Here is a 14,304-nt window from a genome sequence, read left to right on the forward strand (position 1 = left end):
CGTCTTCCTCCTGTCTAGCAGGCCCCTCATTCCTCATTTCCTGGGCTGCCCCTGCACCCCCACACCCCAGCCCCCAATTTGCCTCTGTGATGCCTCCCAGATGACACCCTGATCCCTGTGTGTCCCCGCCCCGTGCCTGCCCTTCCTCCTGTGGTCCATCTTCCACTGGGGAAAACACATTGGGGCTCCCTTCGCCGGCTCCATCTCCCCAGCTTCCCTTCTAGCTGTTAAGGCCAGAAGCGCCATGCCCGGCCATGTCCCAGCTCCTTCCGTGTGCAGCTCATTGACGTCTCAGCCGTTCATTTTACAGTGGTGGAAATGAGCACAAAGACACGAAGTCATGGGCCCGGGGCCCAGGGCCAGGGTTGGGCCCAGGCCACTGGCTCCAGAGCCCTGCCCTAACCCCTTGGCTGTGTGCCTTAACCTCACCCTCTTCAAGCACCTTCCCCAACCCACGTTGCCCTCCAGGCCTCTGTCCAGCCCTTCCTCAGCTCTCATCACTCAGACTTGGTAATCCCTGGGCTACACGACTGACTCTCTCCCAGCTGCTCTGGGAGTCTCAGGGCCAAGCCTGTATCTCTTCACTCTGCAGAGGCCGCCCAGGTACTGGGAATGGCACGGAGCAGAGACTCAGGAACGCTTGATGAATAAATGAGTGATCAGCTTTCTAAGCTGCTTCTCAGCCCTTAGATTTTCGCTTCTCTGCTGGCTTCCACAGCAGTCTGAACGTCTCTTCAACACCGGGTGCGGACACAGCTTGTACTTATCTCTAACACAAGGCCTGAGGTTGCACTCCAAGAATCCACACATTTGGCAGACCCTAGGAGTCCCCACTGTGTTTAGTTACCCTAAACTTTGAGACACACCAGGTTTGGGAAAATCCTGAAACAAGCTGGCATGTTTCACGTTCTTGGGAGGCAGATGGGAGGAGTTCAAGTCCAGCCTGGGCAACAGAGGGAGACCTTGTCTCTAAAAAAATTAATTAATTTTACAAAAAGAAAAATTCTAAAACACTTATTGTGCTTAAAATCTTTTACACTGGGCTCAGTGGCTCACACCTGTAATCCCAGCACTTTGGGAGGCTGAAGCCAGAGAGTTTCATGAGCCCAGAAATTCAAGACCAGCTTGGTCAACATAGCAAGACCCCATCTCAACAAAAAATTAAAAAATTAGTCTGGTGTGCTGGCGCACATCTATAGTCCCAGCTACTTGGGATGCTAAGGTGAGAGGATCACTCGAACTCAGGAGGTCGAGGCTGCAGTGAGCTATGATCGCACCACTGCCCTCCAGCCTGGATAACAGAGCAAGACCCTATCTCAAAACAAAAGACATTTTAGAATAGTTTCAGATTTACAGATAAGTTGTAAAAACTGCAGTGTTTCCTGTATGCCCCTTACCCTGTGTCCCTTATTATGAACACCTCACATTACCATAGTGTACATGTCAAAATTAGTCAACTAGTATCAGTCCATCACTATTAATTAAACTCTACAACTCCAGTCTTTTACTTTTTTTTTTTTTGAGATGGAGTCTTGCTCTGTCTCCCAGGCTGGAGTGCAGTAGCATGATCTCAACTCATTGCAACCTCTGCCTCCTGGGTTCAAGTGATTCTCCTGCCTCAGCCTCCCAAGTAGCTGGGACTACAGGTGCCTGCCACCACGCCCAGCTAATTTTTGTATTTTCAGTAGAGATGGGGTTTTGCCATGTTGGCTAGGCTGGTCTTAAACTCCTGACCTCAAGTGATCGGCCCACCTCGGCCTCCCAAAGTGCTGGGATTACAGGTGTGAGCCCCCACGCCCAGACTCCACACTCTTTTTCAAAGGATATTTCTAGTTGTTCCCCAATGCCCTTTTCCTGTTCCAGGATCCTGTGTTGCCTTTAGTGGTTGCGTCTGCTTAGCTTTCCCCTGTTTGTGTCTGCTTCTCACTTTCCTTGTTTACCAGACTTTTTTTTTTCTTGTTTAAGAGCACACATAAATTATTGACATGACTTTTTATCAAATAAAACATAATCACTTCCTGCTTCCATCCCTTCCTTCTCATTTCCCTGAGGTCCCGTCCGTCGTTATCTATGCAGCGCCAGGATTTATGTGGTTGTATTTGGATCACACGCAGACTTGGTTCTTTTTCCTTCATTTATGCCCATTTTGTCTAAATGTTGCAAACATCGCCCTCAAAAAAACCATTTCTAATGGCTGCGTGATTTTCTGCTGAGTCACTATAACCCATTCCTTGGAATTTTAGGTTATTTCCAATTTTCAAAAAAGAATGCTTCTCTGAGGAAATGTTACATATACCAAGTGAGTGCCTAATTCATGCCAGATGTTGCCTTAGATCCGTCATCTTTGGTTTTTCCAATACCGTTTCCCTATTGGCTTGTTGTCCCCGTGTCACAGAGAGGGACCCCAACAAGACTTAAGGAGTTCTCTCGCTCACAGTCTTGTGTTAGGAGCCAGAAGTGGGCTAGATTCCTCCTCCCGCCCTGACCCTTCTCCCTTCATCCTCCTGTCTTGGAATAACTGTTTCTTTGCACCCACACATATTACACAGAGGTCCCATTATAGTACATGTGGAAAATGAAATAAATGGGGAGTGGAGGAGGTAGGGTCAGGTCATCTATTACTACCCACACATAACCACTGTGGCGTTTTGGGGTGGATATCCTACCCTTTTGCATAACAAAGACTTTTAATGCAATTTCCTTAAGGAACAAAAGCCCCACTGGGTCTGTCTGAAGTGTGTGGATATTCTCTGGAGGTCAGAGCAAGAAAAAAACCTCGCTTTTCCTGCAGCTTTGAGAAGCGTGTATGCCTGGTTGTGTTTCTGCAGCCTCTGGGGACAAAGACCCTTGTCCCTCTTTTGTGTCCCTCTTCGGCCAAGCCTGTCTGGAGGCCACTCCGTGTCACATGGGCTGCTTCACCCCTTGGCCTTTCCGCTGGAATCCTGTTGAAGTCGTGGGCCCACGTGGGTCTGTCCTGGAATGGGGTCATTCCCAAAGAATCACAGATCGACGGCCAAAAACTAATTAAAACGGAATTCCATTCCCTATTGTGCCCTTAAAAATGTCAAAGGAGACCCAATTCCTAGCCCTGGCACCCTTCTCTGACTCTTTTGTCTCCCTGCTCTCTCAAACCCCACATGCCAAGGCCCCAAATCCCTCAGCTCTGCCTCCAGGCACAAGGCTTGCTTTCCTTACCACCCCCGCCGCCCCCGTCCTTGAGATGGTTCCAGGCAGAGGAGCCTCTCAGATTCTGCATCAGAAATCCAGGAACCAGAGGGGCAGAGAGAGACCCTCCTCGAAGGCTGTAGGGCTGGTGGGAGAGGGTGGCGGGCAGGAATCAGGCTGCATTTCAGGAATCAGACGGCAGGCTGGGGGAGGAGAGAGACTGGCATTTGTTCACACCCTGAGGACAGAGTCCATGCTCTGGATTAGAAATGTCCTGGGAAAGAGTAAGCCTCCAGCCCTGGTGCTATTCCAGCAGAGGCTGAGTGTACAGCCGGTAGGCTGTTATAGGGGATTTATGCCCTGGAGCTCTTAGAATCCTGGGGGCATGGAGTGGGCAGGGAAGCTGCAGGCCACACAGTAGGTGCATGGTAAATGGCCGCCTGTTACTATCGTTGCTGTTCATACCTGCCTCACTGTAGGGGAAAGGCACCCTCAGGGTGGGCTCCCAGGGTGAGACTCATAACCTCCTGTGTGTCGTTGGCAGGCGGGCACCACCTGGCAAATGTCAGATCCAGCCTGCTCAGGTGAAGATCAGAAGCCGTCTCATCCCCTTTGTGCCCAAAGAAAGTAAGTGCCTGCCAGTGGGACACTGAGGGTTGGGGGAGAGATCCCGCAGCCCACAACGGCTGCCTTTCCAGCCAGACTCGGGTCTTACCAGCTGGACCTAGATGCCCCTCTTCAGCCCCTGTGCCTAGCACTGTGCCTGGCACACATTAGACATGGTGGTAAGGTGGATGGAACTTTAACTAAACTGGGTCTTGCTTGATTGGTCACAATTCCTTAAACCAAGAGAGAAATAGCTGGTGCCAGGCAAGGTACTCTGTGAGTTCTTGGGAGGGACAGAGAAAGAGGATGTATCTGTGTGTAAGCAAGGGAGACCGGAAGAGTTGTTTGTGGGAGGGGCTGGCATATGGGCTGGGCCTTCATAGATTGTTGACAAGCCTGATGAGGAGAGACGACAGAGCAGGGCCACAAATGACTGCCCATGGGGCCTGGGACTGGGGGGAGGGGATGCCCCAGGCTGGGGCTGTTCCCCTGGGCCCAAGTTAGGTGGGAACAAAGACCCTGTGTTGCCAGGTCCTCCAATTCTTCAGAGAAGCAGAAAATCCCCCCATCCACTCATTCACCACGGACACGTGCCCTGCCCTGGGGATACAGCACACAGCGAGACACTGCAGTCCTCGCCTTCTCAGCCTGTTAGGTACAACCTCCCAATTCAAAGTGTTGGCGACTAGTTTAGAATTTTAAAAACCATTCCGCGAGCCAAGGAAGATATTTCAGCAGGCCAAGTGGGCTCAGCAGGCCACCCATTGGCAGACTGGGTGTGTATGGGGGTGGGGAGGGCAAGAAGAGAGGGAGGCTAGGCACCTGGGCTGAAGAGGTACCCGGGTAGAGGGGGAAGGGTCTGAGCTCAGTGATTTTGGAAGTGAGTTCTGGCCACAGTTGGTTTCAGGGCTTGGTGAGTTTTTCATTTACTCATTCAGCAGTTTCTGGCACTTTTGTTAGTTACTGGCTCCATGCTGGATGCCAGAGCCACAGTGAGAAGTCAGACTAGGCCCTGTTCTGGCTGGGACGGACAGAGATGTCATTTACTGTCCCAGGCCTTGTGATCAAAGTGTGTGCCAGGTACCGTGAGGACCCACCCAGAACAGTGGAAACTGGGGTTGGGGGTAGGGGTTCCTGGAGTCTGAAAAGAAGAGGAAGGGTGCACCAATAGGGGGTTGCACTGAGGGGGGTGGCAGCTAGGGGGATGGCACTGAGTGGGTATGGCACTGAGGGGGGTACACCTGGAGGGGGTGCACTGAGGGGGGTGGCATGGAGGGGGGGTGCACTGAGGGGGGTGGCACGGAGGGGGTGGTGCACTGAGGGGGTTGGCACAGAGGGGGTGGTGCACTGAGGGGGGTGCACCTGGAGGGGTTGCACTGAGGGGGGTGGAATGGAGGGGGGTGCACTGAGGGGGTGGCACGGAGGGGGTGGTGCATTGAGGGGGGTGGCATGGAGGGGGGGCGCACAGAGTTGGGGGATGCACCCAGGCAGGTTGCACGGGGGGGGTGAACCTGGGGGAGTGCACTGAGGGGGGCTGGCACCAAGAGGGAGCTTCACTCAGGAGGGTGCACCGAGGGGGGTGGCAGTGCAGGCAGAGGGAACAGCAAGAGCCACAGTGGGAGAGGTGAGGCAGCCTGAGGAGCAGGAGGTGGGGGCCAGGGGCCAGGGTGCAGGGACAGGGAGCGCCTTGCCCATGTCATGGTGCTCTGGGCCCTGGCCTGTGCTTGGCCTTGTGCTGAGAGGCCCTTTCTCAGCTCTCTCTCAGTGGTTTTCAAAGTGGGACTGGCTGAAGTGGGGCCGGATTAAAGAGGTTTGGCCTGGTGGCCCCAGGATCCTCCCCATAGTAATTGAACAGTCTTGGGCTGTGACACATGGCAGTGCCCAGTGCCTGGCACTGCACCTGTGTGGAGTAGAGCTGGGCACAGCAAAGTGTAGATTGAGGTCTATCCCTGTGGCTGACCTGGGCCAAGCGTGTCCCCACATTCTGCAGAGACAAAGGAAATCACCTGCCTCAGCTCCCTAGCACCGACTGCACCCAGGCTCTGTGGTGGGGTATAGGGGCTCTGCCTTGTTCCCCAGACACAACCAGAGTTCCCCCATCGTACCCGCCGTGACAACCCGCTGGTGCCAACCTTGGGAACCAGGAGGAAAGAGATTCACCCTGACCCCAGGGATCCCTGTGTGTATCCCGTTCCCAACCTGCTGGCCACTGGCCACCACAGACCCGCAGCAGTTTTTACCCATCTGTGGGCCTCAGCTTCCTCACCCTCACAACCAAGGCCTGGAAGATGAAACGGTGACTTTCTCTTAGAAGCCTTCCCAGACACTCCTTCCTTTCATTGCCTTCCAGAGTTATGAAGTGCCAACAGCTGGCTTCCCACCAACCTAGGGACTCCTGGGAAGGTGGGGATTGGGGTAGGGAGATGCAGCAACAGCAGACTGGCACAAAGCAGTTGATAGTGTTTGCTGCATGACTGAAAAAGCCCCTGGCCCCTGAGTCCAGGTCGGCATCTTGCTGGGTCCGGGTGACCTGGGAAGCACGACTGGGAACGCAGGCGGCATCCCGTCTTCTGGGTGTGAGTGCAGGGCAGACCCAGGACATCCTTCCCCGAGTCTGCGCTCTCCGCACAGGTTGCAGGGCAGCACAGGGTGGGCAGCAGGGCTGGACAGGGGCGCCTGGGTCCCTCTGACGGCATACTCTTCCTCTGCGCAGAGTTCATCCCGAAGACACGGAGCACCCCGCGGCCTACAGCGCGGGCGCCCACGCGGGCGCCCCGCCGAGGGCGCCCCACGGCCGCTCCCCCCGCGCCCACCCCGCGGCCAGCGCGGCCCACCCAGCAGCCAGGGAGCCGGAGGGGCGGCGGGCGGCGGCGGGGGCGGCTGAACTCGGCGAGCCGGGCGTTCCGGGATGGCGAGGTGCGCCTGGTGCGGCCCGCGGGCCTGAGCTCTGGCAGCGGGCGCGTGGAGGTGTTCGTGGGCGGACGCTGGGGCACCGTGTGCGACGACTCCTGGAACATCAGCGGCGCCGCCGTCGTGTGTCGCCAGCTGGGGTTTGCCTACGCCGTGCGCGCCGTCAAGAGAGCCGAGTTCGGCCAGGGCGGCTCGCTGCCCATTCTGCTGGACGATGTGCGCTGCGCGGGCTGGGAGCGGAACCTGCTGGAGTGCCAGCACAACGGCGTGGGCACCCACAACTGCGAGCACGACGAGGATGCGGGCGTCGTGTGCAGCCACCAGAACCCCGACCTGTAGGCAACACGCCGCTGCCCCAGGCCATCCCGCCGGCGGGGGAGCCTGGCAGGGGCCGCTCCGCCCTGTGTGCGCCCAGCGGGTGCGCACGTGTTCTAGAGTGAAGGGGGTGCCGGTGTGTGCTGTCCTGGGGACGTGTGTGAGGCGCTGCAGTGCATGTGTGTCCTCTGCAGACCCAAGGCAGGAGTGTGTGTTGGGGACGGTGTGGGCTCTGGAAGTGCATGGTCCATCACGGGCGGGAGGAGTTCTTTTCTTACCTCCAAGTGTTCCAGACACCAGCAGGAACAGCAGCCGGGCTGTGGGACCCTGAGGAGGGAGGGCAGCCAGGCTTCCAGGACGGACATGGCCCCTGGCTGTGCTAACAGAGGCACAGCTTGCAGACTGAGGGCGGTGGGGGGAACCAGGCTTGTCCTGCCCACAGCTGGAATGGAAGGTGCAAGAACAGCCGGAGGGTGGCCTGAGGAATGTGGCCCAGACAGCATGGCCTGGTGCCCGCATCCCCCCCACCCCCCGGCAGTCAGAGGCGCTGGAGAGAACCGGAAGGCATCCAGTGGGGAAGGGAAAGCCTTCTGGAAGGTGGGAGCAGGGTGAGCTGCAGGCCTGGGGCCCCACTGGAGGGGCAGGCTGCGTGGAGGAGCCAGCACCTGCTCGGGGAGGATGGCTGTGAGGACTGGATGACCTCCAAGGCCGTATGCTGGAGAAGCCACTCAGGAGCATACTCAGTCCTTGTGGGTGCTCCTGGGATAGGACCAGCCTCCTCCAACCCTGAGGCCTGATTCTCTCTTGCTCTTGGGGCAGAAGCCACCCACACTAGCTGGGCAGAGCTTTCACCCTGGCCCTCCAGTGAGTGGGTGGGCCTCCACCACTTTCCAAGCTGTGTTTGGGCCCTGGGGCCACCTCTGTCCTTTCCATCCCCATCCCTGCTCAGTGTAAACCCAGGAGACCTGATTCCTCCAGCCCTACCTCGGGGCTGACCAGGCTGGGGGTCCAGTGAAACTACTGACACTTTTTCACCCAGGGCTATGCCAATAATGTGGCTGTTTACACACCACTTTCCTGCCTCCTCTCTGACCTGCACCTGTGTGGGAGCCGGGGTGGGAACCAGGAGAAAGGGGTGAGGCCTCCCGCTTCCCACCTGCATCACAGGTGGAAGCTCCTTCACTCCAGGGATGCTCGGCCCTGGCTCTGTGCCAGGCCGCAGAGGGGCACTTAGTATGACTGCGCTCAGCCTCGGATGGGAGCACGGGTGGGGGTGGGTAAGCAGATGAGTCACCAGGCAGTGAGGACAGGATGTGGCCCATGTCGGGGGTTGGAAGAGGTCTGGGTGGGGCACCCAAACCCAACCTATGGGGGAGCTTTGGGAGGGGGTGATGCTGTGCCAAGTTCTGGGAGCTGGCACCAGGGGTGGCTGGGCAGGCCTTGGGGCAGGCATGAGTCTGGCAGGGTCTCCTAGCTGCTAGTATAGGGTCTCCTAGCCACTAGTATAGGATCCTGGGCTGCAGCAGAAAGCTTTAGGTCACTGTCTTGGACTCCTCATACTCTGTGCTTTACAGAATGGGAAAATGAGGCACACAGAGGTTAGATATCTTAGGGCACCAAGCCAGGGAAGGGAGAAGTCAAGTTTGAATACAGCAGCTTAGTTTAGAGTCCCCGCACCCTAACCACTGCCCTCCCCAGCTCCACTGTGCCTGCAGAGAGGGGTGTGCTGGGGCTCCTGCCTGGTGTGGGAGTGCCAACCTGGCTGGGAAGCAGCTGATGGAGATACCTGGGGGCTCCTCTTGCCTGGCAGGTGGCCCTGCCGCTGGCCTCATGCTCCTCTCGGGCCTCCAGTGGCCCAGGGGTGGTTGAGTGGGCATCTTCCTGGGATGCAGGGGAGTTCTGAGCTCTGACGCCGGGGGTGTTAGGAGATAGCAGGCCGTTAATGACCATCCCAGCCGAATTCCTCACTGTGCAGATGAGGAAGTGAGCTCAGGGAGGCTGAGTGTCCCGGGCCTGTTGCCAGATGAGGCCACGCTGAGACTGGAGCCAGGGAAGGTGCAGCAAGCCTTGAGGCCCTCAAGAATGCAGCCGAGCCAGGGCCCTGCTTGCCTGGCCCCAGAAGCTGTTTTGCTCAGAGCTGGATTAGGAGGGTTGGCAAACGGAGCTCTGGGTGCGGCCTCAGGCCCTCCAGTACTTCTCTGGGCAGTTCGGGCTTTGGCCTTGAGTCTTCCAGGCCAGGCGCTCTTCCTCCCCAGCCTCCAACTCATCACCTCTCAGGCCCCAAACTAGGCCTGGGCTAGGCTGCAGCCTGCCTCCTGGGGACTCACTCCACAGTCCCCAGGTCAGTGGTCCCCAACCTTTTTGGCATCACGGACTGGTTTCATGTATGACAATTTTTCCATGGATGGGGGTTGGGGGGATGGTTTTGGGATGAAATGTCCCACCTCAGATCATCAGGCATTAGATTCTCATAAGGAGTTCACAGCCTAGATCCCTCACATGCACAGTTCATAGTAGGTTTCATGTTCCTATGCGGATCTAATGCCACTGCTGATCTGGCAGGAGGCAGAGCTCAGGTGGCAATGCTCGCTCCCCACACTACCCTGCCCCACTGCCACTCACCTCCTGCTGTGTGGCCCGGTTCCTAACAGGCCACCCATCAGTACTGGTCCGTGGCCCAGGGTTTGGAGACCTCTGCCCTAGGTAGTAATAAGAGTGGACAGCTGTTATATGTAAATACTTGTTCCCCAATGCTGGAAAGAAATAGCGCTAAAACATAAATTTAATTCTTTCAGCAAGGCAATTTTACTTTCTGCAGAAAGGGTGCTCATCGCAGATGGAACAATAGTGAGAGGACACCTGAACAAAGGAGGGAAGCAATTGTTAGACCTTATGTAGTTTGTCGCTGCTACTGTGTCCTATGTCCACTGGCAGAAGCCAGACCGCACCATCTAAACTAAAACCTGATTGGCTGTTTAAAATTTTTCTAAATAAGTAAAAGTAATGGAAGGATAAAGGAAAAGAGGAAGTTGCTTACGAAAGGACTTAGAAAAGTAATAATATTCCCAAATAAGGAAGGGGTATAGGCTGTGAGCTGGGACATGCCTGTGAGCACGTCCAGCACAGATATCTTGGTTAAAGTATAAGGACATAGAACGTACTATGTGCCTGTGAGCATGTCTAACAGTTACATAGGATAGGGCTTGACAAAGAGTTATTAGCATAAAGCAAGGAGGTTTGAAGGAAGTTTGTCTTTAAAAGAAACCATTATTTCTAACACTTATGATTTATTCTTTAACAAGAAGGGAAACTTTGAAGAGGAACTTTTACTTTCTACAACAGCTGACCTCTGCTGAGCGCTTACTGCATGCCAAGCACTGCTCTGAACGTTTAACATACCATTCACTCATGTAATCCTCATATTAATGCACATTTACTCACGTGGAAGCCGAGTTCCAGGGCATTTGTCACTTACCAAATGTCACATAGCCAAAATTTGAATTTGAGCCCAGGTAGTCCAGCTCTGGGACCCTGCTGTGGGCCTTCCTGCTGGGCCACCTCAAGGGCATTGAAAGCCACCCCCACCCCACTGGGACACAAGTTCAGAGAAGGGCAGAGCTGGCTCCGTGTCCAGTGCTTCTGTCACTCCACCACCTACAGCTGGCCGCTGAGGGAGCATTCACATGTGACTCTGTCCCCAGGGACTCCGATCTTGCCTTAAAGTCCTCCAGGGCCTCTGGGGATGGGGGCACAGCCTTCACCCTCACCCCCTCTAATCCAACCTCTAGTCAATAGCCAGGATCAGATTCTCAGAGAGGGGCTGCCCTGCCCAGTGCCGCACAGCTTAGTTCTGGAGCCTCAGGGTCAATGCTGCAGGGGTGGCCCAGTGTCCAGGACTGTGTTCAAGACATCAGTCAGAGGTCACAACATCCCAGGCCCTAGACTGAGCCTAGGGGTCACCATGTTGATACCTTAGAAATGTTTGGGAGGTTCAAGGAAGCTGGAAACTGGGTTCCAGTCCTGGCTCTGTGCCTCTCTGAGTCTCATTGCAAAATAGAGGTCACCAGAAGGATTACTGGATGAAAAATGAGGTAGCATTGCAGACGTGCATGGCACGTACACTCCAGGTTGCTTCCTAGACAGAAAGCTCAGTTCGAGGCTGGTGGCATCCATGCTGGCAGCAGCCAACTGTCTGCGACAGAGTGAGGAGGGGCATGCCACGTGAAGGACCAGCATCAGAATGACATGGGAAGAAACTTTCACAATAGCAGGAGAAAGAGCTCCTTCAGCCTAACATGTAGAACTCAAGTCTTCTTGTCGCGCATCTGTCCCCTCGCCCCTGCTCCCCCACTGAGAACTAGCTTTTACTGAGCAGTTATTACATGCCAGCTACCTCAGGTGTGTCAGCTCATTTAATCTTGACAACAGCTCCACGAGACACCCTCCATATCAGTGTCCCTGTTTTCCAGATGAGGGGACAGATTCCTAGGGTGTTATGTAAGTGGTCCCCGGGGCTTTAGAGGCAGGTTTGCACCAAGGCCCATTCTCCCAGAGCCGGATCCTTCTCCTTCCCTGGGATACGGCACCTCCACCCTGCCAGGCCACCCATGTAAAGGCAGCCAATTCAGAGCCACCTCTTATGCCTGCATCTCCCCCAACAATTCCTGCTGGGAAACCACTCCTCGTATGGTGTCATCTACACCAGTGGGTTTCAAGCTTGAGAAGAATCAAGTTCTACAGGGCTGCTTAAAACACACGTTGCTGGGTCCTGTCTCTCAGAGTTTTTGACTCAGTCTTGGTTGAGAATTTTCAGTTCTAGAAGCTCCTGGGTAATGCTAATGCTCCTGTTCTAGGGGCCATAGTCATTGTCCATACTGGTGCTATCCAATAGAAACATAACGTGAGCCAAATAGGTAATTTAAAATCTGCTTGTAGCCATGTTAAAAAAGTAAAACAGGTAAAATTAATTTTAATATTTTATTTAACCCAACATATTCAAAATATTATCATTTTAACAGGTACCTATATATAAATATCAATTTTTTTTTTTTTTGAGACAGGGTCTGGCTCTGTCACCCAGGCTGGAGTGCAGTGGTCCCATCACTGTTCACTGCAGCCTCAAACTCCCAGGCTCAAGTGATCCCTCCACCTCAGCCTCCTGAGTAGCTGAGACCACAGGCATATGCCACCATGCCTGGCCAGTTTTTTTGTTTGTTTGTTTGTTTTCATTTTTTGTAGAGAAGCGGTCTCCCTATGTTGCCCAGGCTGGTCTTGAACTACTGTTCTCAAAAGATCTATTGCCTCCACCTCCCAAAGTGCTGGGATTACAGTTGTGAGCCACTGTGCCTGGTGACCTTTTTTTTCCATTCTTTTTTGGTATTAATCTATGATATCTGGTGTGTATCTTACACATAGCACATCTCAATTGGACTAGCCACATGTCAAGTACCAGAAAGCCACATGTGGCCAATGGCTGCCACATTGGATAGCTTACTCCAGACCCTCCAGTGAAGGAGCAGGTGGTGGCCACGTGCTTCCAGGCAGCGCTGCCCACCCAGGAAAAGGGCTTTCAGCCCTGGGACCTGGAGCCTTGGTATGCAGCCTGTGTTCCCTTACCTGATCACAGGATAGCTGGGAGCATCAAATGAGGTGGTGATGGGACAGCTGTGGGCTTGGTGCCTAGGGAGAGGGGAGACTGTTGGCTCACAGATGGGAACGGCAACTGCTCTGGAAGTGCTGCTCCTGGGGTAAGCCATGGTCATGTTGAGCCAGAGATCACTGGTGCTGCCCGATGTGTCAGAGAAGACGTATGCCCACTCCTCTCCTTAGCCGTATTTGGAGAGGTTCACGTTGACCACTGCTCCCTGATGCTGCTCTACACCTGCTTTCTGTGGGGCTCCAGGCTGTGCCTGGAGCTGTTCAGGACCTGGCTCTTCCCTCAAGGAACTGTGACAGTAGGTAGTCAGGCAGACATGGCAGGGCAGGAGAGGGCCCTCCCCCAACGAGGAATGTCAAGTGGCCATCAGATGATGGTCAGGCAGTTGATAAACTGCTTCTCTCAAATAATAATTGGTCGCAGCCAGTGCCAGGGAGAGGCAGTCTCCCAACAGATGGAAACACCTGAAGCTGGTGATCAGCTTCCCGATAAGATCTCAGGAGCTGGGCGAGTGGGCTCAAGCATGCACACTAAGAGGCAAAATGGCAGCGATTAACTGGTAGATGACCTTCCTCTAGAACACCAGTAAGGGAAAAACACCTCAAATGAGCGCGCACATAACTTCAGTAAACACAGCTGTGCATTCGGCCCCTCCCAGGTGCTGACAGGCCACCGCGCACGCAGACAGCCCGCCCCAAGGGAAGAATCAGGGGCGAAGAGAGATGCAACCCCCCGGGAGCATGCCAACCTACAAAACCCCGAGTCAAAGGTCAAGCCACACACTTGCCTCTCTCAAGTCACCTGCTTGGCCCTCTTCTAAGTATACTTTACTTCCTTTCATGCCTACTCTAAAACTTTTTTTTTTTTTTTTCTGAGACGGAGTCTCGCTCTGTCACCCAGGCTGGAGTGCAGTGGCGCAATCTCGGCTCACTGCAAGCTCCGCCTCCCGGGTTCACGCCATTCTCCTGCCTCAGCCTCCCCAGTAGCTGGGACTACAGGCGCCCACCACCATGCCCAGCTAATTTTTTGTATTTTTAGTAGAGAAGGGGTTTCTCCGTGTTAGCCAGGATGGTCTCGATCTCCTGACCTCGTGATCCGCCCGCCTCGGCCTCCCAAAGTGCTGGGATTACAGGCGTGAGCCACCGCGCCCAGCCTTTAAAACTTTTAAATACATTTTCACTCCTGCTCTAAAACTTGCCTCTCACTCTGCCTTACGCCCTTCAGTCGAATTCTTTCTTCTGAGGAGGCAAGAACTGAGGCTGCTGCAGACCCATATGGATTCGCTGTTGCTAACAGTACCATTGTTCCAGGGGTCTGGAGAGACAAGGCAAGAGAAAGTCCTCTCCAGACAGTGCGATGCACTGTGTAATCTCAGGGAGCCGTTCCACAAACTGGATACTAAATGTGATGCCGTCACATTTCTTTTCTAGCTAACCACCCCAACCCACCTTCCAGCGCGCAGGAATCCACACCCTCCTTCTTGCAGCCTCATCCTCCCTCCAAATTGCCCTCAAGCCCCGGAGCTTTCACAGCCCACAGGGGACCTGGTGGCTCCGTTCCACACCTCACCCCAGCAGGGCCAGCCTGAGTTACCCTGTGCGCCTGCGGCTGCCTGTCACCGCCGCCACACGGGGGCGCCGTAGCAAGCCAAC

General features: G+C 54.8%; 1 protein-coding gene across 7 annotated transcripts in view; it reads left to right on the forward strand.

The window, feature by feature from the left end:
* Positions 1-13,845, forward strand: part of HHIPL1 (HHIP like 1) — a 78,012-nt gene extending 64,167 nt beyond the window's left edge. For 4 of the 7 annotated variants that reach the window (XM_034938108.4, XM_034938107.4, XM_034938109.3 and 1 more), the window contains 2 exons: positions 3,710-3,792; positions 6,485-9,790. In XM_034938108.4, the coding sequence (XP_034793999.1) occupies positions 3,710-3,792; positions 6,485-7,020 (619 nt within the window). In that variant the 3' untranslated portion in view covers positions 7,021-9,790. Of the gene's footprint in view, positions 1-212; positions 2,026-3,709; positions 3,793-6,484; positions 9,791-13,310 lie in introns of those variants that run through there. The other 3 variants (XM_063596118.1, XM_034938111.3, XM_063596119.1) reach the window with 3 other exon arrangements.
* Positions 13,846-14,304: the final 459 nt, after the last annotated feature.

Source organism: Pan paniscus, chromosome 15 (assembly GCF_029289425.2).
Source record: "Pan paniscus chromosome 15, NHGRI_mPanPan1-v2.0_pri, whole genome shotgun sequence".
NCBI classification, from domain to species: domain Eukaryota; kingdom Metazoa; phylum Chordata; class Mammalia; order Primates; family Hominidae; genus Pan; species Pan paniscus.